This window comes from Pan paniscus, chromosome 13, assembly GCF_029289425.2.
Source record: "Pan paniscus chromosome 13, NHGRI_mPanPan1-v2.0_pri, whole genome shotgun sequence".
In the NCBI taxonomy this organism is placed as follows: Eukaryota; Metazoa; Chordata; class Mammalia; order Primates; family Hominidae; genus Pan; species Pan paniscus.
This window is the reverse complement of record NC_073262.2, coordinates 33,707,032-33,734,930: the sequence shown is the minus strand read 5'-3', so window position 1 is coordinate 33,734,930 and position 27,899 is coordinate 33,707,032. Positions and strand designations below refer to the sequence as shown.

General features: G+C 36.0%; 1 protein-coding gene across 3 annotated transcripts in view; it reads right to left on the bottom strand.

Moving 5' to 3' along the window:
• Nucleotides 1-27,899, bottom strand: part of LRP1B (LDL receptor related protein 1B) — a 1,910,203-nt gene that overhangs the window by 945,753 nt on the left and 936,551 nt on the right. For all 3 annotated transcript variants that reach the window (XM_034954060.3, XM_034954061.3, XM_003822825.6), the window contains exon 7: nucleotides 15,501-15,663. In XM_034954060.3, coding sequence (XP_034809951.2) covers nucleotides 15,501-15,663 — 163 coding nt within the window. The remainder of the gene's footprint in view (nucleotides 1-15,500; nucleotides 15,664-27,899) is intronic.

Sequence of the window (27,899 nt, the reverse complement as noted above, 5' to 3'; positions counted from 1 at the left end):
AATTTCCCTTATTTCCAATTATCCAAGCCTATGTCTTATTTATTGGGATGTGACTAATGATTCCTAAAGTATTATTCCCTCTGGAATAAATTACAGATTTCTCTTTAAATGTAGTATGCTTTAAAATTAAAAAAAAAAATCCACACACTTTATATCCATAGCTTCAATTACTGCTTTGTTGAGGTAAGCATCACCTTCACTGATACTGATGTAGTTGTCACTGCCATCTTTGTCATCATCATCATCACTGCCATTACCATTCTTATTTAGCATTTGCAGGGCTTTGATAAAAAAAACCTCAAAATATCCATTAGGAAGAATGTAATTTTGTTCTCAAGCAGTGCACATCCCACAGCAAACATTTTCATGACATTAATTCCATACATTTCTCTTCCATCCTCACATAAACCATCTCAGTTTTGCTTTTTCCAACTATTTTTCCTAACATAAACTTGACTATGTTCAGATAGCCATTATTTCCCTCCACAACAAAAGCATACATGACTCAGGAGAAATGGAACCCACCTCCAGATTGTGGGATGAACTCTGATTAATCCAACCCATGCTACACATGGCATTCCCTCAGCAACTATCAGTGCTCTAGGGATGACAAAGCAAACTTATTTAGCTCTTTCAGACTTAAGTGATATAGATTAATAGTCTATTTTGTGGGGCTAGGTTTCTCACTTGTTCCTGCTGCATGTCAATAAGGAAACAATTGTCTTCACTTGGTGTGGGTAGGAATCTTATGACCATGAATTAAAAGGGTCATGAGGTTGGGTAAGATAATTAGGATGTAGCTGAGGCTAGAACAGGAAAATAGAAAAAAAATGTGGCTCTCTGATGATGTCATTGAAGCACCAACTCAATCAATCTTGACTGCAATTAAGTTTGCTCTTCTCTGTTCTTCCTGCTATGTGAGACAAATTTACTTACCTCTTAAGCCAGTTAAAGATGAGATTCATGTTAGTGTCCAAAGTATTCTAAAATATACTATATTATACTATGTTTACACTATTTCAACTGACTTCTCCTTCTTTTTATTTTAGATAGCATTCTATCTAGAGATAGAATACTTTTCTTTCTCTTCTCTGTCCTCCACTCTCAGATTTATATTATGCAAGCACTACATTTATTCAGAGTATGCTCCAAAAGAAAAAAAAGATAAATGATAAGCTAATGTGTATTTAAAGTCCAAGACTCCAAATCTGGAAAACAAGATATTCTATAGAATGAGGTGGTAGTAAGATCTTATGAAGCATAAACAAAAGGATAATCATTCGAAAATGAACTTCCTCATGGTGTTTCTAGTCCATCCAGAGAAGAGAGGGCTTATGTTCTAAAAATTATTTGCAGAAATTGCCCCAAGGTAGAGATGCCTATTATTCAACTCTTTGGACAGCATACAATTTACTTGTGATACGGTTTGGCTCTGTGTCCTCACCCAAATCTCACATGGAATTGCAATCCCTACATGTCAGGGGAGGGGCCTGGTGGAAGGTGATTGGATCATGTGGGCAGATTTCTCCTTTGTTATTCTCATGAAAGTAAGTTTTCATGAGATCTGTTGACATTTTCCCCTTTTTTCTCTCTTGCCACCATGTGAAGAAGGTTCTTTCTTTCTCTTCACCTTCTACTATGATTGTAAGTTTCCTGAGGCCTCTCAGACATGATTTCTGTTAAGTCTGAGGAACTGTGAGTCAATTAAACCTCTTTGCTTTATCAATTATCCAGGCTTAGGTAGTTCTTTAGAGCAGTGTGAGAGTGGACTAACATTAGGAAATTGGTACAGGGGCACTGCTACAAATATATTTGAAAATGTGAAAGCAACTTTGAAACTGGGTAACAGTCAGAGGTTGAAACAGTTTAGAGGGCTCAGAGGAATACAGGAAGATGTGGGAAAGACTGGAACTTCCTAGAGACTTATTGAATGGTTTTGAAAAAAAAAATGCTTATAACAAAATGGACAATGAACTCCAGGCAGAGGTGGTTTTAGATTGAGATTAGGAACTTATTGGGAACTAGAGTAAAGATCACTCTTGCTATTCTTTAGCAAAGAGACTGGCAGCATTTTGGCCCTGCCCTGGAGATTTGTGGAACTTTAAAATTGAGAGAGATGATTTAGGATATCTGGTGGAAGAAATTTCTAAGCAGCAAAGCATTCAAGATGTGACCTGGCTGTTTCTAAAAGTGTGAGTTTGTATGTGTGAACAATGAGATGATCTGAAAATGGAACTTATATTTAAAAGGGAAACAGAACATAAAAGTTTGAAAAAGTTACAGCCGGGGCATGTGATAGAAAAGAAAAATCCATTTTCTGGGGAGAAATGCAAGGCAGCTACAAAACTTTGCATAAGTAAAGAGGAGCTGAATGTTAATAACCAAGACAATGGAGAAAACCCATCACAGGCCTTGAGGCCTAGGAGAGAAAAGTGGTTCCACCCGGAGCCCTGCTGCTCTATGCAGCCTTGGGACTTGATGACCTGCATAGCAGCTGCTCCAGCTCCAGCTGTGGCTGTGGCTAAAAGGGGCAAAGGTACAGCTCACATCATTGCTTAAGAGGGTACAAGCCCCAAGCTTCAGTGGCTTCCAGGTTGTGTTGAACATGCACATTCACAGAAGGCAAGAGTTTGGGATCCTCCACTTAGATTTCAGTGGATGTATGAAAACGTTTGGATGTCCAGGCAGAAGTCTCCTGCAGGACTGGAGCCCTCATGGAGAACCTCTACTAGGTCAGGGCAGTGGGAAAATGTGGGGTTGGAGATCCCACACAGAGTCCCCACTGGGGCACTCACTAGTGGAGCTATGAGAAGATTACCACCATCCTCCAGACTCCAGAATGGAAGATCTACCAACAGCTTGCACCATGCACCTGGAAAAGGCATAGGCATACAACAACAACCCATGAAAGCAACCGTGGGGCTGTACCATGAAGAGCCACAAGGGCAGAGCTGCCCAAGGCTATAGGAGCCCACCTCTTGTATCAGCATGCCCTAGATGCAAGACATGGAGTCAAAGGAAATCATTTCAGAATTTTAAGATTAAGTGACTGCCCTGTGGGGTTTCTAACTCGTATGGGGCCTGTAACCCCATTGTTTTTGGCCAATTTCTCTCTTTTGGAATGGTGGCATTTACCCAATGCCTGTACATCCAATGTATCTTGGATATAACAAATTTGTTTTTATTTTATAGGCTTATAAGCAGAAGGGACTTTCCTTGTCTCAGATAAGACTTTGGACTTGGACTTTTGAGTCAATGCTGGAATGAGTTAAGACTTTGGGAGACTGTTGGGAAGCATTATTGGTTTTGAAATGTGAGAAGGACATAAGATTTGGGAGGGGCCAGTGGTGCAATGAGGTGGTTTGACTGTGTCCCCACCCAAATCTCATGTCCCATTGTAATCCCCACATTGCACAGGAGGGTTCTGGTGAGAGGTGACTGGATCATGAGGGAAGATTTTCCCCTTTCTGTTCTCATGATAGTGAGTAAGTTCTCATGAGATCTAATGGTTTAAAAGTGTGTGGCATTTTCCCCCCTTGTTCTCTCTCACCACCATGTGAAGAAGGTCACATGACGACCTTCCCCTGTGCCTACTGCCATGATTGTAAGTTTCCTGAGGACAAGCTTCCTGTTAAGCCTGCAGAACTGTGAGTCAATTAAACCTCTTTTCTTCATAAATTACCCAGTCTCAGGTAGTTCTTTATAGTAGTGTGAGAACAGATTAATACAACTTGTTTCTCTGATTATGTTTTCAAAACAAACTTTTAATAGATGATTTGGATTCCTAAGTATCTCAAGAGAAAAAAAAAGGAATTTAATAAAAATGACTCACTCTAAGTAAAATAATAAAACTGAATTTTGACTATAAAGAGGATTTTGAAAAAGATGACTCCACCTAATTTGAGATATGTTTTAAAATAGAGGCCTTTGAGATGTTAACCTGTTCTTCATTTAATGCTATTACAAAAAAAAAAGAAATAAAATTACATAGTGGTTTCAGTTACAGAGACAGACATCTGTCAATCAGAAACTAATGTCCTCCTTCTGCCTTTTCCAAAATGTGTATTGGCTGGCTATTTGTAAGACAGAGACCACATTTTCTAGTCTCTTGGCTCAATATATGACTCAGTGACTAGATATAACTACTGAAATGTAGCAGAACTGATGTATGGCACCACTGAGCTGAATTATTATTATTTGTTTTAATCAGGCATCTTTTTACCTCTGGTCAAAATCAGAGAATTCTTAAATCAAAGACATAGGAGTCACAAGAAAGAAGGAGGCTCCATCTCTCGATCACTACCTGGAGAAAAGCTGACTGATAATGAGGAATATGTGCATTGGGCTCTAATTTTAGGTAGAAAAAAATAAATATGTCAATCCACTAGAATTTCTGGGAGCTAGTATTACCTTAACTGATGCTGTAGTTGCTACCACAAGTACAATACTGCTTTAATAAAAACCTAAACCATCTAACATTCCATTAATAGTAAGGTGGCAAGCAATTGGGTAACTATAAATGGAAAATGGAAATATTCATCAACATTAAAATATTTGGTTAAAAAATCTTTGGTTAAATAATATCATTTGCAATATCTTGGAAGGAAAAAGAAATGTGTATTGAACCTGCAGATTTAAAGAAATAAGTTTAAAAGCACAATATTTGTATTAGTTACTATGTGATTGCTTGGGCAAGATATTAAAAAAGAAATGAGTCAAAGGAAGAATTGGCTGGTTAAAGCAAAAAATGAAAGTGAAAAGAACAAGCCCAAAACTGGGGACTCCCAGGTTCAGACTTTTCTAATAGTTCCAATATTAGAACCTCTAATATTAGAAACTTCTACTTTCTAATACTTCTAATACCTGAACAGTAAGAGAAAATATTGCAAATGGTTTAAGCAACAAAAGTTCAATTAGGACTTCTCAATTAAATAGAGTTAGCCTTCAGACAAAAGGTATTTGTTTTACTCAGAAACATTGTTTTAGATGACCTCAAAGCAGCCACCTATAAATAAGTAGAAAGAGAAAGCCAAGGGGGTGAAGTGCAAAGAAGCAAATTGAGCTTGATCATTATTTCTAGAATATAACTTTAAATATGGTTATTGGTATGTAGAAGTAATGGGAAACAAATCAAAATTCTACTAATTTGCAAACAAAACCAGGAGTGTAGCTTACAGAATCTTTGTCTCTTCATATCTTAAAACCGGAAAAGGCAATAAACAGTTTATGAAATACACAGAGCCCCAGGGGGAGGATATTCCCCATTGCCAACTTCAGGTGTAGTGTGGAGCACAACAGACTAGAAAGAGCCTCCTATTGGAAGCACAGCTTAAGGAGAACAGAGACAGCGGGGAACCTTACAGAGAAAAAAATAAGGCTAACAAGTGACTTCTCAATCGCCAGAGCAGGAGGTCTTCACCTTCATTGCCTGGCTCTGGACCAATGGCCACTGTGAGTTTCCCAGTCTTCCACTTTCTAAATGAGAGTCTTTTGATAGTTTATATACATAGGACAGTGGATTCAGATATCTTTGAGCCTTTTGGTTCTTAGGTTGCTGTACAAAAGGAACTATAAAAGGACATGATGGAGAGGACTGCAAGTCAGCTGGAGATCCTGTATTTTGACCTAAATGTAGCGTATTCTATGTATGAGGGAAAAGATATTTAAATATTTGGTAGCCAGAAGAGAAGATTTTGCAGAGATGAACAACTGTTCCTTGGAAATGCATGCTTCCACTTCCATAGTATGATGCTGTCATGGGCAAGGAACTGCCTAACCAGATGACAAATTTTCCTCATTGACTTGCATCCAGTTATGTCAATATATCTTCAGTATTTTTCTCCTTCTGCTAGTTGGGAGCAGAGTATTCCAAGGCCCTATGAGATTCTACAGCTATAAAATGAAAGGAACCTTGATTCTTGAATAACTCCTTGATAGGCAGGAGAAAAGCTGCCCATCAGCATATAACACTCTTGCTGGACACATGTATGAATGTTAAATATAATTTAATTGTATTAAGTCAAAATTCTAGACTTTATAAAAGCAACTATCATTAGCCTACTAAATACCATTGTTATAAGAAGACTGTTCTATTGATATTCAGGCAAAGCTTAGTGTGTACACTGTATAAATTATAATTGTTTTATGCAATTAATAAATCTATATGGATATATTTGAAACTTTTATCAAATTAAATAATACAATAATTAAAAAAAACAGAAAATTTTTGTTTTTGCAGAAAATGAATCAGAAACCTTATCAATTTGGAGGCTTTTTGATCATTGTAGAGCTCCAAACACTTTAGATAGGTCCCAGATTGAATTTATGAGACTAATTATTTAGGTTTGTGTTGAAATTAGATCCCAATGCTACATTCCATTTGGAAAACTAGCTTGAAAACTTTCAGAAGGCATGAATATTTTCTTTGTATGTTTGTTTTTAATCTCATTTTATTTCTCACTAAGCCAGATTTAGGAAGTATAAAGATTTCCTAGTTTGGTTGTGGACAACATTGCCATGGCTATATTCAATCATTATGAAGATCAATCGCAATGGCAAAAATAGTTTTGTTTTTACCAAAAGGCACTGCATTATTTTAACATTCCACTGAGGTACATTTTATCTGTAGTTAATGGGTTCACCTCTGCACAATTTTTACCTCCATTCTTACAAAGACAATTATATCACTAAAATCAAAAGAAGACCAAATACCTTCAACATTTGCCTTTTCCTTTTCTATGACAAAACCACCACCACCACCACCACCACCACCACCACCATCATCTGGAGAAGAAACCAACTTACATCAGAAAACATCCCCTTAACCCTAAAGTCAGGCCAAATTCTTGCAAGTCAAACCACTAAGAGTCTGGGGCTCAAGGGAAAAATATCAATTTTGGTTCAATATCCTGCAAGGCTCAGCAGTCAAGCAGAACGAATCATAACAACAGAAAAGCTGAATGTTGGTTTTTTCCTTTTTTTTTTTTTTTGGTTGAATGTGATTATATAGCCTACAGTAAAATCTCAAATTTATGTTATATATTAGAGAGTGGTAATGTATAAGCAGAACAATGTCAACTATTTTTATTGTTTTTAATTTTTGTTCTTTGTGGTGTTTACAAACCAAGATTCTTCCAGTTTTTGAAAATAATATTTTGTGCCTGATCCATTATCTAACTCAGAATTTTGAATAAATCACTGCTTAGTATTTTGTTGTTTGGAATGTTCTGGGTTCTTTGTAAACTAGAATAACCGTATCTTCTCATTGCAATATTTAATATTTCTTGCATAACTCCAAGAGTTCATGTTATTTACCCTTGATGCCCTGATCACACCTGAGTGATACAAGAATGTTGTCCATGTACAGTCCTTTCAAATACAGTACCACTGGCTCATATCTGCTTTTCATAGAACTCCATAAAAAAAACAACTAGAAATAATTTTAAACTACTTGAAAATATAAAATTATTCTTTTATGCTATTTGCACAAACACTTCAAATATGTAAGCTATTCTCTGGCAGAAAGTAAGAAAGCTTTCAAGGTCACTTGAGACTCATTTTATAAGTGAAACAATAACTTACTGAATATTACCCAAGTGGTTTGGAAATGTTCATATAGCTTCCAAAAGTGCTGGAGAATATAACAGAATAAAACCTGCTATCAGTTTCCTAAACTATGTCTTTACAAATAAAAACAGGGATATGAGTGTGTTACCCAGAATGCTCCCACCCCAGCCTCTTATCAGTATTTTATAAAATGTTGCCAAAAATAAAAAAACCCAAAAAACAAAACAAAAACCCTATCATTTGTCTTGAAAAGAGATAAGAAAATATTCCTCAGAAGTTCAAACAACCTTGGCTAAAAGGAAATGGAGGAGATTTCTTAGAAGAGGGAACGAGATTTGGAACAAATAATATTTGTTCACATTTTGAACAGGCTCATCTAAGTGAAAAGAGACCCTTCACTGCCTGGGAAGAACAAAGAAAAGACAAGGCGTAGCAGATAACAAAGGACTGCCATGGGACAGTGGTGGCAATGGATATTGTTAGATCATAACTGATTTTTCTTTCTTCACATTAGCCTGGCCCCAACTTCATGCTCATGTCTCTCTGTTTTTCATTTGTTAATGGTAAAAATTGTCTAATTCCATGTGGTTGTCTTATTTAGGTGGGCATGTACTCCAGTTCTGACCAAGAAGATATGAGAGAATGTCTGATTTGGGAGCTCTTGTACACTTAACAAACAGTACTGTTTTTCAACTGAATATCATGTTTCCACACAGGATCCCTGGAACTTCAATAGATATCTTATGACCATAGAGGAATTAGCCTGGAAAGAATACACTAAAGATCACATTACAGAGCAAAGAAATAGAAAAAAAGGAACCCATGTCCTCAATGATATTGTTAATCTACCAAAGTAACCAAACGATATGTAGTTGTTTTTCTGTTACTTTACCTATTTGAGTGGACAGCATTAACTAGTGGTAATTCAGAGAAGAAATCCTTATAGGTAGTGACGAGAAGATGGGAAAGACATTGAATACTAGAAACAGAGTTGTGCACTCAGTAATTGAGAGAGAGGTTTAACAGACTTTGAAAATTTATAGAGTAAAAAAGAAAGAAACAAAAAAATGGCAAAGGGAGCAAGTAGAAATGTGGAATGTTTTTGCATTGTGTTGACTTTATGAATAATATGAGTCAAAGAGCGCAGTGAGAGTCAAATCAATTTGCCTTCCATTTCCACTAAAGTATTCACTGCATATAAACCACTCCAAGTTCCCCTGTTGTATTCCCAGGCTAAGCACATTGTAATAGAAATATAATTTATAACTAAAAGAGACACTAACCAAAAGTAATACTATGCATGAACTGCCACTTGAAGAAAGGTCCAGAGAAGAATTTGGAAAGAAGTTGAACCTTAACAAAAAATTTAGTTAATGAGAAGAATGTGAGTCCTATATAAAACAGCTGACATGAATTTATACCTTTGAATGAGCCTTTGAACCGCTAAGTTCAGTCAAAATTAGTGCAGACCAGGAAACACGTACTTTCACACCCATGTGGTCTTGCCTATTCACATCAGCAAATCCTGAAAGGAACTTGAATTTGGGAAGTGACAAGGGATTACTTTCTTGGGGTTCTTAGTAAATTGGTCTAAGATAGGCAGATAGCTGCTGCATAGTTAATTCTCCATGAACTTAACTACCACCAGAAGTGTTACTCATCCAAAAAAAGATAGGAGAGTCAAATAAGGAATTGGGATACATAAAAAATATTTAGATATTCAATAGGCTCTAGATAGATGAAAGAAACAAAATGTTACATAATACCACCCACTGAATCTGTGGGCTATAGATAAAAAAGCATTGGTAGGTTTTAGAATAATTAATACAAATTTATAAGCCTAGGGATGTTGTCATTATGTTGCATCAATACCCACTGATTAAAAGAAGTGGGCAAATAACCCCTTGATACTTCCCATCCTACAGGTGAATGCTGAGGTCAGCTAACCTGAGTACTGCTTCTGTGTGAGAACCTAGGTTGTTTCAAATATACACTGATAAACCAAAATACACTTTTACCAATTCATTTTATTAGTTTTTTTTTTTTTTCCAAAGAAACTTTAAGTCCCAGATACCTGGGAGAGAAGCTGCAACATTTCAATACATAAACTCAGGAGAATGATTATTGGAGCTATTGGAATATCTTAATTTTTCTGATTTTCCTCCTAAAGAAAAGAAATACACAAGAAAATTTGGAGGGAAACTAAGTTTATAGAAAGATATATTTCCTTGAACAATGGGGATGTGCATCTGATTGCGGATAGCTAAGTCACATTGCTGGTTGGAAGTAGTTAAGAAGTTAGGAAATCAACTTTTGTTACGGGGGGGAGTTGGTTGTAGGTATGTGTAGGGGGCTGTTTATCCTTAAAAAGCTAGGACTCACAACTTGCAACCTGTCAAAATGTAAATAAGAATTTTAAATTTTAAGGCAGTCATGAATCACAGGTGAGGACACTACCTTCCAAGATGGATATATTTATGGGGAGAAAAGAGTACAAAGGGTCGCATGTTTAAATGTTTTATGATGTTCAAACCCCCTACAGCTTTAGAACCGTCTCAGTCCTCAAAGTGATACATAGTGGTTGGGGGTGGGGGAGCAATCTCTGTATTTAATTTGTCCAAACATAGTCTGAGGCATTTAATAGCCAAATGTCTGTAACATTTTCACTTATGTCCTACTGCAAGTGCATTAGTTAGTGACAGTATCAGCTTGGAACCTGTGCCTGCTCAGGGAGCCACCTAACAGAAGTAGAAAACCTGCTAACTACTCCAAAGATCTCGTTACAAAACCTCTTACGTGTGTAGGCAAACCCGCTTCATTTGCTATCTTCCCAACTTCACATAACAACCCAGATTGGAATTTCATTGGTCAGTCCTGCTCCCTGATAGCTGTTAACTTTGATTCAATCTTTAATTTCTCAGTCATTATTAGCTTCAACAGTAAGGATCCAGGTGGGTGATGGGAAAGGGTTTTTTAAACTCTTCATTACTGTCAATCATTCTTGTGTGAATTTAACTTGAGATGAGCTTCACTCTCCTGTCTCCTGGCAGATGACCTGCTCTTGTACAGAACAAAGACAACACACTTTTCCCTTATTATTGGCATGAGGTGATGGTTTCACAAATAAATCCTACAGATCACTCTGCTATTCACTGTCTGCAAGTCAAAAGATTCATCCCACACAGAAAAAGGGTATATGTTGTCCTTGGAAGATATTTAATTTCTGTTATTTTACTTAACATAGGAGATCTTCCCCCTCCCTCAATTTAGCCAAATCACATAATTCTTTTGAACTTGGGTTTTATCAATGGTACCCCAAGTTCCCCAAAATATATTTTCTCAAAATTTTAACTCCAACCTTGGTACCTTGACTAAAATATCTATTTACTTTTACTCTAATATTCTAATAATTATCACGCCTAGAATTAATTATCTCCTCTTGTTGAATACTTTTGCAACAAGTTCACACTCATAGTGAAATGCACTCTGTCTCAAGTATAGTGTGAAGATTTTACTTTAATAGAAAACTGAGGGCCACAGCTTAGGAACAAAATTGTAGACTAGCTCCACCCCTGACCTCAGTTACAATCCTCATTAGACCCCGATACTAAATAGTTTGATATTGAAGCAGTGTCATGTTCAAAAATGCAGTTCCACAGACAAAAATAACTATAGTAGAATTTTATTCTTTACTCTTGTCTTTTGAAAGACCTTGAAAGTAATCCAAATATATCTTGTATAACAGCAATTGTTAGAATAAGGTTGTTCCTCTGTTACATCTTCCCTTATGGTGTCCTCAAAGGACATGCTAACCCAAAATCTGGCACCTTGGCAGTTGAGAAAACAGCAGAAGCAGATGTTCCTTCTCCCCTGATGCAGGCCATCAAAAAAATCATCTGACCTTTCTCTGAAGTAGATCATAAGAACCTCATGTGAGAGGTGCCCACTCTATACCCGGAGGAAAGGAGCTTCCCTATCTCTGAAAACATGGGGACACAGAGAAGAAACTGAACACACAGGCCTCACTAAGTTTCCCCCAGTTGATTATCATTAGATTATACCCCTTTTTTTCAATCGTGCTTCTCCACAGCTATCCACTTCATCAAATGTTACATTAAAAAAAAAAACAACAGGGTTTTCCATTACTTCAGATGTTCATTTCTAATAGCTCCTATGTCATGTCTTTGTAAGTACCTTTGTATGCTTTTCTCTTATCAATATGTCTTTTATTATAGGTGCCTCAGCCAAAGCACAGCGATGGGTAAGAAAAAAGATCCCCCTCCATGTCCACCAAGCCATACTCAGAGGTACTCTATACTTTTCTCCTCCTACAACTTATATACCCTTCATCTTTATTTCTTCCCTAGGCTACACTTCATTTTTTTTTCTTATTTTCTCTCCGCTTTTTCTCAACACTTTATTATATAATAGATTTAATCTGTATGAAATAGACCTTTTTAGAAGGATTTGTAGTAGAAAGAGAACAAGGTTGAAAAGAAAAAGGTCATCTTTGATGGGGTAGAATATTGGTCTCATTATTCTATTCATAATGGTATCACAAGTGTTGAAAAAATTAGCAATTATCATTGAGGCGAAATGAAGAAGAAACTTCACATATTCCACAACTCAGAAACTGTTAAGGTTCTTTATGTATTTGACCTTATTTAATCCTTTCAACAGCCCTGCAGGGCAGCACTATCATAATTCACATTTTTATGACAAGAAAACAAAGGCGGAAGAAATATCCAAAGTCACACAGCTAGTAACTGGTGGAGCCAGGATTTGATCTCAGTAAGACTGACTCCAGCATCAAGTTCATAACCATTAAAGAAGCAGAGACCTACTAACCATCTGACAGAAATGCTGTTTTTGATGTTGGTTGGAATATGATCTCTATGCTACCTGCCAACTCTAATGACTATAGAGAAATAATTTTGGAAAATTTTCCAAGGAACTATTGAAAGGAAATGTTGTTAAAAAAATTTTGAAAGGAAGAAGAAAATCTCTAGAAGCATCTCTGGGAAATAGTCTGAATTAATGAGTCAATGTCCACATCTAAAAATCTAAAATTAAAAACAAGGTTGATTTAAAAATCTTTTCTTGGAAGACTGGGACTGGAGCTTGGCTCAAGTCATAATGGGAGTCCAGAGAAAGTTAGTAATCTGTATTTAAACCATGGAGAACTGAAAAACAAACAAACAAACAAAAACAAAAAAAAAACAAGAACCAAAAAATTATATTTCTTCAATAGTCCTTAGCAACAAAAGAATAGGAGGTTGAGAAAAATGAAGTTACAAATATGCTTAAGTGCCAGGTGCAGAGGCTCACACCTGTAATCCCAGTACTTTGGGAGGCCAAGGTGGGAGGATCACAAGAGGTCAGCAGTTTGAGACCAACCTGGCCAATGTGGTGAAACCACGTCTCTACTAAAAATACAAAAATTAGCCAGGCTTGGTGGTAGGCAAGTGTCATCCCAGCTACTCAGGAGGCTGAGGCAGGAGAACTGCTTGAACTCTGGAGGCAGAGGTTGCAGCGAGAGGAGATTGCGCCACTGTACTCCAGCTTGAGCGATAGAACGAGACTCTGTCTCAAAAAAAAAAAAAACAAAAAAACAGTATGCTTAAGTAACAGGTACTTTCTCCAGGCAGCCTTTTGGGGGGTAAGGCAAATTTTTCTCCATTTTAAAATCTATGAAGGTCAAGCTCTAGGAGTTAGGTCAGATTATTAATGCATTCTGATATTTTCTGAGCAGAAGTTATAATAGTCAAGGCCAAATACATATCATCCTGTAAAATTAGGAAAACCTAGGAGGAATTTTAGGTGCAGAACATTTCCCCTTTAGTAGGTCACGTGCAGTTTTTCTAACCAAAAAACTATTCAAATTATTCTAGAGCAGGCCCAAATGTAGAAGATAAAGGAAAAATCTCCTGTTCCGTTCTTAGATAGAATCACATCAATCCTAACTAAATTTCTGATATTAAGAGAAAAATAGAACGTATTTGAAAGTGTTCTGTGGCAAACAGGCCTGTATTTATAAAAGAGCTGAGCATTTCCTTCTCTGATATCTATGATTCATGATTAAAAACTGTGCTATAGAGACAGAACTAACTCAAACAAAAATTCCAAAGAACCTATTCTGATAAATGATACATGACAAAATTACATTTAAACGGTTATGAGGCCTGAAGGAATCCAGCAGAGAATAAGAGCAAATGATGTGGGGGTTTTCTACTCTTAATTCCTGTGACAAAAATGATAAAATATGGTTCTTTCATACAATGACAGGGAGAAACAGGAAACCTGAGAACAGAAAGTATATTGTTGTTCAGAAAGAGAGATGGTGTTCCCATATATTTCAGATTGGCAGTTTTATTTGAAAAGGGTCTCTGGATCTTTGTTTTTAAGAATGGGGAAGGATAAGAGCAGTAGAAAAAGGGGCAAAACACAATAGTTTTATAGTTTCACCTCTTAACATTTGACAGACAATGCTGTCTAAAGGCTAATTTGAAATTCAGTTATCACATCCAGGGAAAAACATGCAAGCAATATATTTCTCAACAGGATGCCAAAAGAATGTTGTTAGTGCATTTGTAAATTTCCAATTCTTTCTTACTGCCCTTATCCAACAACCCAAACAAATCAGTCTAAATACGACTTCTTTTCCTAATGTCTTTTGAAGCATCACTGCAGTCAGATTGAGTCAAGTAACCATCTGCTGCAAATACAAATAGAGCTACATTCAAGAATTATACTACACAGCCTTCCCAGCAAAGTTCTTATGTGCAAGCTGTTCTTGTCAAAATCAGAACCATTGTGATGATGCATCTTAATATTCAATCAGACTTTAAGTAAAGAGTGACAAAAGTCCACATATGGATGACAGCTGTTTCTTCAGTAAATATTTTCCCATTTATTGAATGGAGGCTTATGGCAGTTTAGGATATGTTCCATCAGACATTTCAGCCTGAACTGCCTGAGGACGATTAAAACAATAACAAGGATAGAATTTCAGTTTTCAAATCTTTGCTACAATTTACATCTTAAAAAATAACAGCTCCTTCAAATAAGGTGGTACACTATGTAGTTAATTTGAAAGTGTCCTTGCCCAGTAGTGACTGCTGAAAGAACTGAGTTTTCCTCCTGGCCCTCTCATAATACCACCATATTTGTAAAATAAAAGCATAATTCCTGTATTGATTTTCTAATCATATGAGCAAAGATGATGGGAATTTAAACATTTTATGACTATATTTTTATAAATTATGAAATATGGTAAAAAGATTAATGAGCCTATTAGCTAAAGAATGTCAGAAGGTCTCTATTTAACCAATAAAGTAGCTTGCAAAATTGGGAAGTTAAAAAAAAAAAAGAAGATGAATTCTGATGAGGAATTCACTAACACCATAATAATATTTGGGTTTACATATCAACAGTCATCGAACGTAAGAGTCTGAACAAAGATATTCTTTATGTTTTACTAGTACCTGGGTAAACATATGTCGTGCCCCTTTTGTAAATCCTAAACGTTATGCTGGATATAAGTATGTCAACAGTACATCCTTCAAGTAGCATTCTGGAGGTTTGCTAACGAAAAAGTCCACTGTTAAGCATTAAAAAGTTTCCTCTCTTTAACCTAAAAATATGCTGAGGCTTTTCTCTGATGACCCCGATGCAATTCTTGGGAAGGTGGAAGGGAAGATGGAAGGTTATTTGTGTCTTACATTAGACCTGCAATATTCATATGCTAATAACTCATCAGCTTCTGCCTGGTGAGTTATAGCCTTTTTTCCTTCCTGTGACACAGTTGTTAAAATCAACATTTTTAAAAAGTTTGAGTCTGTAGTCTTATTTTCCACAACAACACTTGTCATACTTCAATCTTTTCTTTTTAAATGCAAACTTTTTTAGACCAAACACTATAAAGAATTTCTTACCCTGCTATTGGATCTACTGCTATTGCTTTAGGATTGTGAAGCTCCAGATCAATCAGGGTGACACATACAGAACCGTTGGAATTACAAACAAAGATCCGGTCACTGACATGGTCCACAAAATAGAGATTTCGGGTGAGCCAGTCAATCGCCATTTGTTGCACATCTGAAAAACACATACACAAAATCATTGAATCACAGGTGCAATCTAGCATCATGATCTAAAAATAACATAAGTGTTTCCAAACCATCATAGAGGACATTTCAAAAGTATAGACATTTTTATGAAAAGAAACTGCAAAGCCTCTTGCTATGCCAAAATGTGACTTAATAATTATGTAAAATAATTATCTTGGTGCCTTTCTTCTTGCTATCTGAAGACTGAAGATGACCTAGATACATGCATAAAGAGTTTCCATGTTTTAAAATATAGGTATTTAGAATGTAATCTCTTACTTTTTGCATTTGTCCAAAATAGTTCATTCGATGGAATGAACAGAACTGATTCAATAGCACAGCTAAACTCTGTAGTAGTGAGGAATAAATACCTTTTCTGAGTGTAAGGCAAATCCTTGTTTTCAGATTCCTTTTTATTAAAAGAAGGAAAGGGTGGAGAAGATGGAAAAGGAGATCTATACGATTCCTTTGTTTGAAAAAATATCCAAAACTTGGAAATAAAGCAAATGGAGGGGTGATAATTTCTTTCAATGGCATACTTAGGAATTGTAAAAAAGGCTTGCTCAGGGATTGATTAATTAATTCTCTAGAAGAGTGCTGCCCAACAGCACTTTCTACAGTGATGGTGAGAAAAGAAAAATAGCTAAGAGCAGTCTGAGCTATGTGAGGTATGCAAAATTAATCAGGCTCAGAGAGACTTGAGTATGGGATTTCAGCTATACCTTCCACACCTGAGCCCAGGGGCAGCTGTTTAAAGACATTTCAGTTCTGACTAGCTGTCTCACTCATTATCTTCATGTTCCTGGAACTTGTGATACAAAGAACAATGTATAGCCAATCAATAACTTATGTTACTTTAATGTAAATTCTTAGTAAACAAGTTAGGAAGGGTCTCTTCTTTCCCTTTAAAAACCTACTTGTAACTGTTGCTAATAGGAGTATACATTCAGAGCAAATTGAATCTGTACTACTGGGTTGCAATCCTCAAGCTTGGTCCAAATAAACTCTCTACTTAGATTAATTTGGCCTCAGCTTTTTCCTTTTAGGTCAACAATAAAAATATTCCATATTTATGCTGTCCCATAAAGTAACCACTAGCCAAATTTAACATGTGGCTACTATGACTGGAAAATTGAATTTTTATCATATCTAATTTTAATTAACTGGAATTTAAATTTAAATGACATAGGTAGCTAGTGGCTACTGTTGGGGCTTAGAAAAAGGTATCCCAAAATATATGCCGCTTTGGACTTCAGACTGCAAAGTACCTGGGGAGGAGCCAATGCAGGGATGGGTTTTCTCTGAAGTTCCCTTATCTGACAAAGCGAAGTTCCTTTAGAAGAAAGGAAGGAAGGAAGGAAGGAAGGAAGGAAGGAAGGAAGGAAGGAAGGAAGGGAAGAAAGAAAGAAAAGGAACAAAGAAAGAAAAGGAAGAAAAGAAAGAAAGAAAACATCTGTAATAAACCCACTACCTATAATCTCATCAGACCAGAAAGATTAAGTCAGAAGAAAAGAGGCTGAAGGTCAACACACCACGTCTTTTGCTAAGGACTGCTGCCTGAGAGAACCTGCATATCAAGACAACCTTTGTTCTCCATGCATTTCCTCCCCTCAACCTCCTATAACCTGTCACCACCTGAAACCCACAACTTTATTGTTTTCTGTAGCTCAGGATACTATACTATCTTCAGCCATCTGGTCTTTTCTGGAGTCGTATACTCTGTGGAACCCCAGTGAGTATGCATGTAATAAATTGGCATCCCTTTTCTCCTCTTAATATGTCTGCTGTCAAGTTTATTCCAGAGACTGAAATTACAGAATCTTCACAGGGTAGAAGCAAAATTCTTTTTGCCCCTACGCTATTCTCGATACTGCAGCTTTAGAAGAGCTTATCTGTCTTTGACTTGAGTATTTTTTGATCAGCCATACACTGAAATTGCATGTTAATTTGTAGATACTTCTCTGATAAAAATGATAAATTCAAAGGTTATGGTTTTATTGCCCTGTGAGGTATTAAACATTTATATGCCTAACCTATGAATCTCATTTAAATATTATTTTTCATTAAAATACCTATAAATACACAATTCCTCTAATGAGGTTAGACCAGCAATACTGGTCTGTTTCCCTCAATAATGCCATAAGTAATTTTCTGATCTATGTTCATTCTAGATTTTTATTATAGTCACATTTTTAACTTTTGAAAATTATACTTTGATACTTCCTTTCTCGAACTTAGAATGAATCTATGATTCACTGACTAAACAGAGTGACAAGGTTATGAACAGTCTACTCCACAATATGGCACTTTGGCATATTGAAGGAATTTGAGAAACAGCAGGTGCAAGAAGGGCTCCCTAACTTTCTCCTTTCCTCTGAAGGAGGTCATAGAAACAGCAGATACTGCAAAAACTCTCTAACCTTATCCTTCTCCCCTGGAGTAGGTCATAAGATCCTCATGTGAGAGGTGACCTCCCTACCTCCAGAGGAAAGAAACATCCTTATTTCCAAAGATGGTGGGAAACAGAGAAATCTGAACAGGTGATGCTAAATGCCCCATTTACTATTCTTAGCTCTTAACCATGCCCTATCATGTTCTCTCCATAACTTTCTACTCTTCATCATACCTCGTATGAAAATACTCAGGCTCAACCATCTCTTTGGGTCTTCATTTCCTTATGAATGCTTCTGTGTCACATAAAATTTATATTAAATAAATGTGCATATTTTTCTCTTGTTAATCTTTTGTTAGTCTAATTGGCATGGTCCCAGCTGGAGAACTTAAAACATGTCAAAATTGTATTTTGTCCTCCCCTAAAAGAGTTTCCTTCTGCAATCTGAGCCTAAACTTTCCTCCTACCCTATGCCTCAAAATACTTCCTCAGTAACATGCTGCTTCTATTGATGTTCTCTTAATAGTAAGACTAACATAGACATATGTGTCAGCATTACCATTTGTAAGGGTATATTGTCAAAACAAGGTAAAGAAGGCATAAACTTTGTGGGAATGTCTATCATCTCCTACAAGGATAAGCAGAAAGAAGATACTGCAATTAATTGGATAGAGATTTTCAGGCTATTGATACTAGTTTTATTCCTAAATTATACAGTTTTTATAAAATCATAAATATTTAAATTTTTCCCAAACAAAAATAAGCTTTTTTTTTTTCAACCAGTCCATTAACCAGGGCTGTAAAAGTGTGAATTATTTATCTGTCTTGAGAAATCTGGAATGTATGGTTTGCTTTGTTTTTGAGTCTTTTTGTATTATTATATCAGCTAGAGCTCAGAACTCACTGTTACAAATGTCATTTCAAATACCTTGGGTTCAGATAAAGTATGTGCCAGAGTCCATTCAATGACCCATCCCTCAAGCTGGGCATGCAGTTGCTTTAGTCTATACAATTGTAATTTTAGACAAAAGAGCTGTTTGACAGCATTCATACCTTCTCTCAACTCTTTATCATTTCAGAAAGATTTTCTGCCACTGAAACAATAGATACTGTTACCACTCATGCAACTTTGAAGCATTGAGATCTCACTACAGAACTTAATAATAAGCCAAACACTTAGTAACTATGGGGAATTGGCTTTGTTTCTCATTTTATAGTTGAAGTGTCGGCTTTTAATTTAATTTGTATTAGAATTAGAGAGTTGAGGCAATTAGACAAAGAGTTCAAGCAAGTAAGCCAATAAATAAATACATTAGATGGATGAATGGATAAATTTGACCAAATTTAATAAGCATTTAAAGGTTTTCCAAATTACAGGAAGCTTTTTTCAACCAGCCTGGAAACTAGAATATTTAAAAGTCTAAATTATATACCTGTCTTCAGAAATCAGAAAATGATTTGAACATTTTTAGGAGCGAAGTGAATTTCCTAAAGTATTGAGTATTTTACCTTAATTTTGCTGAAATATAACAAAGTTCATAGGTGATGAATGAAAATAACCATAATCATTTTATGACATTACTAAAATATCTCAAAATGTAAGTCCCTTATTGCTTTACTGTTACTGGAACAAAATTTTAAATATTTTCTTCTTACTATATTTTTTTAGTTGCTACTTATTCTTTTTTTCAACCAAAAGTCACCTGGATTTTGCTCTCATTGTTCCTTTGAAGTGGCTCTTATTTTGATTACTTAACATTCCTTAATTGTCAAAAGTTAGTGAGAAATTTTCTGCTCTATATCGATATCATCTGAAAGTACTGACCACTCATCTTCTGAAATATCGATAACTCTAAATATCAACATTGGCAAAAGTAGAAGAAAAAAAGAAAAATATTTTGAAACTTGTAAAGTAGTATATAAATACAAGCAACTATGTTTTTAAAACTTGTTATTTGTTAGGTTTAAAAACTTAAATTTGCACCGAGTAATAATTAATGAGAATGAAACATTCAGAAAAGAGTTTAAAAAATGAATAGTTATAGTGATAACTCATAATTGGCTATAAAATGATACATCAATTTTTTTGTTATATTATGAGGCAAGTAATGAATTACCAGAATTGGTGAACGTAGAACTGAAACATTTTAAAGTCAAAAAATAACAGATGCTGGCAAGGTTGCAGAGAAAAGGGAACACTTACACATTGTTGATGGAATTGTAAATTAGTTCAACCATTGTAGAAAGCAGTATGGCAATTCCTCAAAGAGCTAAAAGCAGAACTACCATTTAACCCAGCAATCCCATTACTGTGTATATACCCAGAGGAATATAAATCATTCTATGATAAAGACACAAGCACATGAATGTTTAACACAGCACTATAAGCACCATTCACAATAGCAAAGACATGGAATCAACCTAAATGCTCATCGTGACTGATTGGATAAAGAAAACATGGTGCATATATATACCATGGAATACTATGCAGCAATAAAAAGGAATGAGATTATGTTGTTTGCAGGAATATGAATGGAGCTGGAGGTTATTAGCAAACTAAGACAGAAACAGAAATCAAAATACTGCATGTTCTCATGTATTAGTAGGAGCTGAATGATGAGAACTCATGAACACAAAGAAGGGAACAATAGACACTGGAGTCTACTTGAGGGTGGAGGATGGGAGGAGGGAGAGGAGTAGAAAAGACAACTTTTGGGTACTTGGCAATGAAATAATCTGTACAACAAACCCCCATAACACAAGTTTACCTATGTAACAAACCTGCCCTTGTACTCCGAACCTAAAATAAAAGTTAGAAAAAAAACCCCACAAAATTGAGAAAGTCAAATCTTGCTTAAAAAAAAAATAAAAATAAAAGGAATTGTTGTTTGTCTTTTTTATGTCATTCTGAACCATTGTCTAACAAGGCCATCCAAGGATTAGTTCATTCTCCTGGGGAATATACCTTTGTTTGACTTATAATTTCAAGCAAATATTGCTTAGGTCTCCTTCTCTATGGATTTAATTTGTTTAAATCCATGTTTAGATTGATGCATTAAAAATACTTTTTCTCCAACAGAGATGCAAATGATTTCCATCAGGTAGAAAAGATAACTGCAAAGTTTACACTTTCATTGTCCAGTACAATATTGACTAGTTTTATCTGTAATTTTGCAATCTTATATCAGTACTTTTTCTTTCATCGACTGTAAATATTTCAACCTCTTCCATTCTACTTTGAAACAGTTTTGCCATTCTGCTGGTTCTCTTGTTAATGAGCTAAATGTCTGCTTGACATATGCTCTCTATATATTTACATAAGTCATGTTTTTAACGTTTTGAAAATTATACACTGGCAGTTGTCAGTACTTGATTTCTTCTTTATTTTCTATATTGATTTTCTACCAACCAGAAATGGCAAATTTAAATGTCTACAAGGATCACAATAAGAACATAAATAGGCTAAATTTATTAATCAGGACTGTGGCAAATCTAGATGATGGCCAGGAAGTATACACCTACCTAAAAAAGGCAGCCTCAACTTCAGCACTTGTTTTGATCTAGAGATGCTTTGTTGCTTCAAAGAACTTCAAAACATGATTTCCACATTTCAGTTGAAATCTCTCAATTTTTTAATGTTATAAACTAATTTTTAAAATTTACAAAGCATTTTGTGTGTTCAGCCAAACCTATCTGCAACCATATTGGACCAAAGGCCACTAGTGTGATGACACCACAGCAAAGAAAACACTGTATATCATTCGGTTCAGCCTAGCCCTCTAATTAAACATGTTTTTGAAAAGGTTACTAACATCAATGAGAGTAACTGTCCTTATATTAAATAAACAAAATACCAAGACTCCAAAATGGTGAGGCGATTAAATCAGGTAACAAATATTAAAAATCCAGGATAGTGACATCCAGTAGATTTTTCAAAAATATTAGTTATCTCCCAGAGGGAACAAAAAGACTGCCCTTTAATTTATATCTTTGTGACTGCTTGTGATATGCACGTACTAGAGAATATTTTAGTACTAAAACAATAAATTAATAAGATATACAGTAGTTGTGATAATTTAAAAATATGCCCACAAATTCTTTGATACTCCTCCTTTTAAGAGATGAAGCCTAATTCTCCTTCTGAAGGTGGGCTGTTCTTTGTTCTTCTACTGAACAGAATGTGGAAGAGATGATGGAGTATAATTTCTGATGGTAAGTCATAAAAGGCATTGTAACTTCATTCAGTTCTCTCTCTCTTTGGATCACTCATCCTGGTAGAAGCCACCTGCCATGCTATGAGGGCACTCAAGCAGCCCTATGTGGTCTACATTGCAAGGAACTGAGGCTTCCTGCCAGCAGCCACAAGAGTGAGCCTGGAAGCCAGTCTTTTAGCTCCAGTTAAGATGCCAGATGCCTGCAGTCCTGGCTAACATCTTGATTGCAACCTCATGAGAGTCTCTATAACAGAACCACCTCACTAAGCCACTCCTGAATTTCTGACCCATAGAAACTGTAAGATAATAATCTTTGCTGTTTTTAAAGTCAGCAAGCCTTGGCATAATCTTTTATGCAGCAAAAGATAACTGAGTAGTCAAATCCCTGCAACATTTAAAGATGAATTTTGTTGGCTTCCCAGCTCTTGGCTATCATTTTCTGACCAACCTTTAAACAAGACTGCCTACACCAATAACTGTTTTGGATTCCTGAAATTATCCATCGTGCAGCTCTAATGCTGAAAACACAGAGGATAATCCATAAATGCTCATAAATGAACCCTGAGAAATTTAAAGACACACTCTCTTGAAAATGTCTGCTCTATTTTATCAAAGTGTCATTCTGTGCATTGGGGCACAACCAAGGCCTGGATCCCTTACATTGTCCCATTCTCAAGAAGGGCAGCATCAGATAGGACTAGTGTTATGAAGAAAATAAGACGGAAAAATGGCAGAGAGTGGCTGTTTAGGGAAGCCATTCTGAGAAGGAAGATATTTGAACTGAGCTCTGACAAGAAGATGCTAGCCATGTGGAATTTGGGCAGTAAGGCCTACCAAGAAGAACTGAGCTTGGCATTTTCTGAAAATGAGAAGCAGGGGTAAAGGGGCTATTTTGTAGCTAAAATAAGAATGAATGAGAAAATATGAGGTAGCAAAGATAGGCAGGGATATGTAAACTATGGTCAGGGGATGGATTTTGGATTGTAAAACCAAGGAATTACTTTGTTGTCAATGCAATTTTTATTTCTATCATACAGTAAATGTGCATGATTTAAAAAGTCAAACACTCCATCAAGGCTTATGGTAAAAAATAGCAGTGTCCACTCCACTCCTCTCCATTCTCTTCCAACTGTTTTGGCTATGTCAAGTGCATTTACTTTCGTAATTCTCTATAAGACATTTCTATTAGTATTTTTAAAATTTAAAGCTTATATATAACTTAAAGACTTTCTGCTATGTAAGACTAGAAATTCATTCTTTACACCCCTCCACACTCATGCACGCATACACACACATATATTCACACTTTCTCTCCCCTCATCCTCCCACAATCTAATTTTCAGTTAAATTAATATTCAGTCTTTATATAATTACGACTATATACATTTGTGTTGATAGGTGAGAAAGTAGTTTAGTATTACTACACTTCCTTCCTTGAACAAGTTTTGGGTTATTTTTAGAGTTAGAGTTAATTGCTTTGTGTTTCAGCTTTTCTTTTTCTTTGTTAGAATTTATTATTGCATAATTCTACAAAAGAACTACAAAACTCCTCCCCAAATGGAAAATCAGTATTCTAGTCAGTTTTTTATTGTTGCTGTTGTTTACTTTTGACATCATTCCTGTTGCCTACCATCTTCCTGTTCCAAACTGCAACGGTTTACTCCTTAGCCATGGTTTGGGGGCTTCCTTTTATTAGTCCTGAGACTTACTGCTTATGAAATTAAATTCCCTGTTTTCTGCTAAAGTAGTTGATATGCCTTGGCTGTATCCCCACCCCACCTTACTATGCAAGGTATCTCACCTTGAACTGTTCTTGTGGTAGAGAATAAGTTTCATGAGATCTGATGGATTTATAAATGGGAGTTCCCCGGCACAAGCCTCTTGCCTGCCACCATGTAAGACATGATTTTGATCCTCATTTGCCTTCTACAATGATTGTGAGGCCTTCCCAGCTATGTGAAATTTTGAATCAATTAAACCTCTTTCCTTTATAAATTCTCCAGTCTCAGGTATATCTTTATTAGCAGGGTGAAATCAGACTAATACGGCAGTGGATAAGAAATTGCCTGTCTGTTGGGGTTGTATTAGGGAACCTAGAGGCCTAGCTATTTTCAAAACAGGCTCTAAGCTAATCCTCTTATTCTCAACCCCGCTGGAAAAACCCTACCTTCATTGGTGCCTGAAGTCTCTAAATGTTTAGCCTTGCTGGGGTTCTTATCTTAGATTTTTACTTATACTCACTTAAAGCAGGAAAATATGAAATCTTATTTATTATTTAATTATCTGCTCCTTATTGTCCGAAACTGTCTCACATAATTTGTCTCTTCTCTTTGACATTTTTGGGTTAATACATTCAAAAGCATTTTTGACTGTACTTAGAGTAGACTTTCAAAAAAGAACATATATGATATAAATACTTGTTTCATCTGCAGTGTTTCATGGAAGGTCACCAGGACTATTTCAAGCAGGGCAAGGAGATGTCTATTCAGTATTTGAAAAAGATCATTCTGGTTGCTGTATGGATAAAGGGGAAAAGTCTGAAAACAAGTGACCAGTTAGGAACATACTGCAATTTCCAGGAGGGAAATATGGTAACTTCAAAGAGTATCAAAGCAGTAGTGAAGTTATGTGACAGAAACTCACCACCTTTCTTTAGTCAGTATTAAATATGTAATCATATTTAATGGGATACATTTAAGTTGTCTTCTAGCTTTGGTGTAGGAGCCAAAAATGATGGCAGAAATTTTGAAGACATCACAGAAAATCAGAAAAATTCCAAATGCAGATTTGTTTCTATTCACATTTCTGTTCTTGTATATTATGAATATTTTAACATTTTTATTTCTACTCAATTATTGCCCCATAAGTTGTGATGTTAAAGGAAAGGGTAAGATTATGAAGAAACCTATTCCATTTTCCTCGATTTATGTATCTCTTGAATGGTTTAAGTGGGAAATTAACATTTAGGTTTTATACCACATTTCTTTGCAGGAACGTTTGAAAATGCCTACTGAATAAGATGATATGATTGCATTTATTTTTACTTTTATATGTCACCATAATCTTTACCAAGAAGCATGTACTCACTTTATCCCTGGATGGAATTAAGCAAACTGAGTTGAACAAACAAAGGCTCTGTCAGGTTGGTACAGTAATTAAAATGGTATTATGGAAGTTCAATGAGCAGGCACATCCTAAGTCAGAGAAGGCTCTGTGGCACATTACAGAGCCTTTCCTTATTCCTTTAATGAAAGACTGTCCCCATCTATGCTCCTATCCTGTTTCTTAAACAGACAAAATGAATTCAAATATCTAGGACACTTCTGAATGCTAGCAGTCACGAAGCTCTACATAGAACCTGTGCATGTCTTTCTTGGAAAAAGACAAGGAAAGTGCTCCTGTCATTTGGTGGCAGGTCAATAACAGGTATCTGTGCGGGGTCTTGGATATTCTTATGCTTTTTGTTTGGGGGAGGGGGCACAGGTGACTGAGCTTTTATACCTCCTTCCACTCACTTTTACACCATTTCCCCAATTCCTTCTTCTAGCACAGGCCACAAGCCAATTTTATTTCCTATGGTAGATGCACTTAGAAAAGACTCCAGGTTATCCCTTCCCTACAGCAGAAAACATAGTTTACACAGAGGTGTCTTTTTCCCAGTAGGCAAACATTATATTCTTATTCAATCCACAAATCAAAAGTATTCATCCATTCCATTTTTATCTTTCCCCAATTCACCACATATTCAATCTATCAACAAATCTTAAAGCCTCCTCTTGAAACTATCCACTTCTTTCTATATCTGCTATTACGCTCCTTGTTTAGACACTATCTTATCTCTTCTGGATGGCTACAATAGTTTCTATAACTGCTCTGTCTGCTTCCTTTCTAGACCCACTGTAAAGTTCCTCACAGAGAACCCAGAGTGATCATTGCAAAACATAAATTACACCACGACACCATAGAAGAAATCAGTGCTCCTTGTGATCAGGGTTCTGTTTCAGTAGATTGCAGTGAAGAAAAGTCTTAAACTGATAGACTCTTAAGATTTACTGTCCCGCACAAATGCTTTCAGAAATACATCATCAATATCTTTACCAACATCTCAGCTTACTAGACTTTAGCTCAATTTTATGTTAAAACACCTTAGAGTATTTCTCTTATAACATTTTACCATGAAGGCCACTCAGGAACTGAGGCTCAGTGGGCTTTTATTTGTGTATTTTTTTCTTCTACATAGTTTTAGTCAACGACAGGTTTTACTCTAAATCTTCAGTCTGCATTTTTTTCCCAAAATATTGCTCCTTTACTTAAAAATCTCCAATGGCTTTCCACCATGATCAGGAGAGAATTTAAAGTCTTTAATATGAACTACAAGGCTCTTAAACTCCCTGTTCTAATATTGTCCTTGCTCACTCTACTGCAGTCACACTTGTCTGCTTTTCTTTGAACCTGTAGAGAAAGCTCCTTAAGTCTTGATTCTTGAAAAAAGGCAAAGGCACTTATTGATTTTTATAATTTATGTCTTCAAGAACTTGTGCCATTTTATTACCATTATGTAATTAATTTTGACAAATCGAGTAAGTTTAATATCTAAAATGTTTGTCCAACCCCATTAAAAAGTGGGCAAAGAACATGAACAGACATTTCTCAAAAGAAGACATACATCTGGCCAACAAACATGAAAAAGAGCTCAACATCACTGACCACTAGAGAAATGCAAATCAAAACCACAATGAGATACCATCTCACATCAATCAGAATGACTATTATTAAAAAGATAAAAAATAACATATGCTGGCAAGGCTGCAGATAAAAAAGGAACACTCACACCCTGTTGGTGGGAGTGTTAACTAGTTCAACCATTGTGGGAAGCAATGTGGCAATTCCTCAAAGAGCTAAAAGTAGAACTACCATTGGACCCAGCAATCCCATTACTGGGCATATACCCAGAAGAATATAAATCATTCTACCATAAAGATACATGCACGTATATGTTAATTGCCGAACTATTCACAATAGCAAAGACGTGGAATCAACCTTAATGCTCATCACTGGTAGACTAGATAAAGGAAATATAGTACATATACACCAAAGAAAACTATGTAGCCACAAAAAAACAAGACAAAAAACCAAGATCATATCCTTTGCAGTAACATGAATGGAGCTGGACTTCTCAGTCACAAGTGGGAGCTGAATGATGAGAACACACGGACACATGAGGTGGAGGGAACAATGCACTGAGGCCTGCCGGGGGTGGGTGTAGGGGAGAGCATCAGGAAGAATAGCTAATGGATTCTGGGCTTAATACCTAGGTGATGGAATGATCTTTCAGACATTACTTAGCCCTCAAGACAAAATAATATCTGATATAGTCATGGCTTATGCTCTCTCTTCATTCAAGTATCTGCTCAAATGTCAGTTTTTCAGAAAGGCCTCCATTGACCAGTAGATATTAAGAAGACCACTTATCCCCCTATATGTACACACACATACATACACGCATACACACGCGGTGACTCATCCCCATCAATGTATTCCATTGCCCTAATTTTATTTTTCTTGTAGTTTTCATCACTGAGAAGTTAACTAGTGACTTATCAGTGCACTATCTCCCCA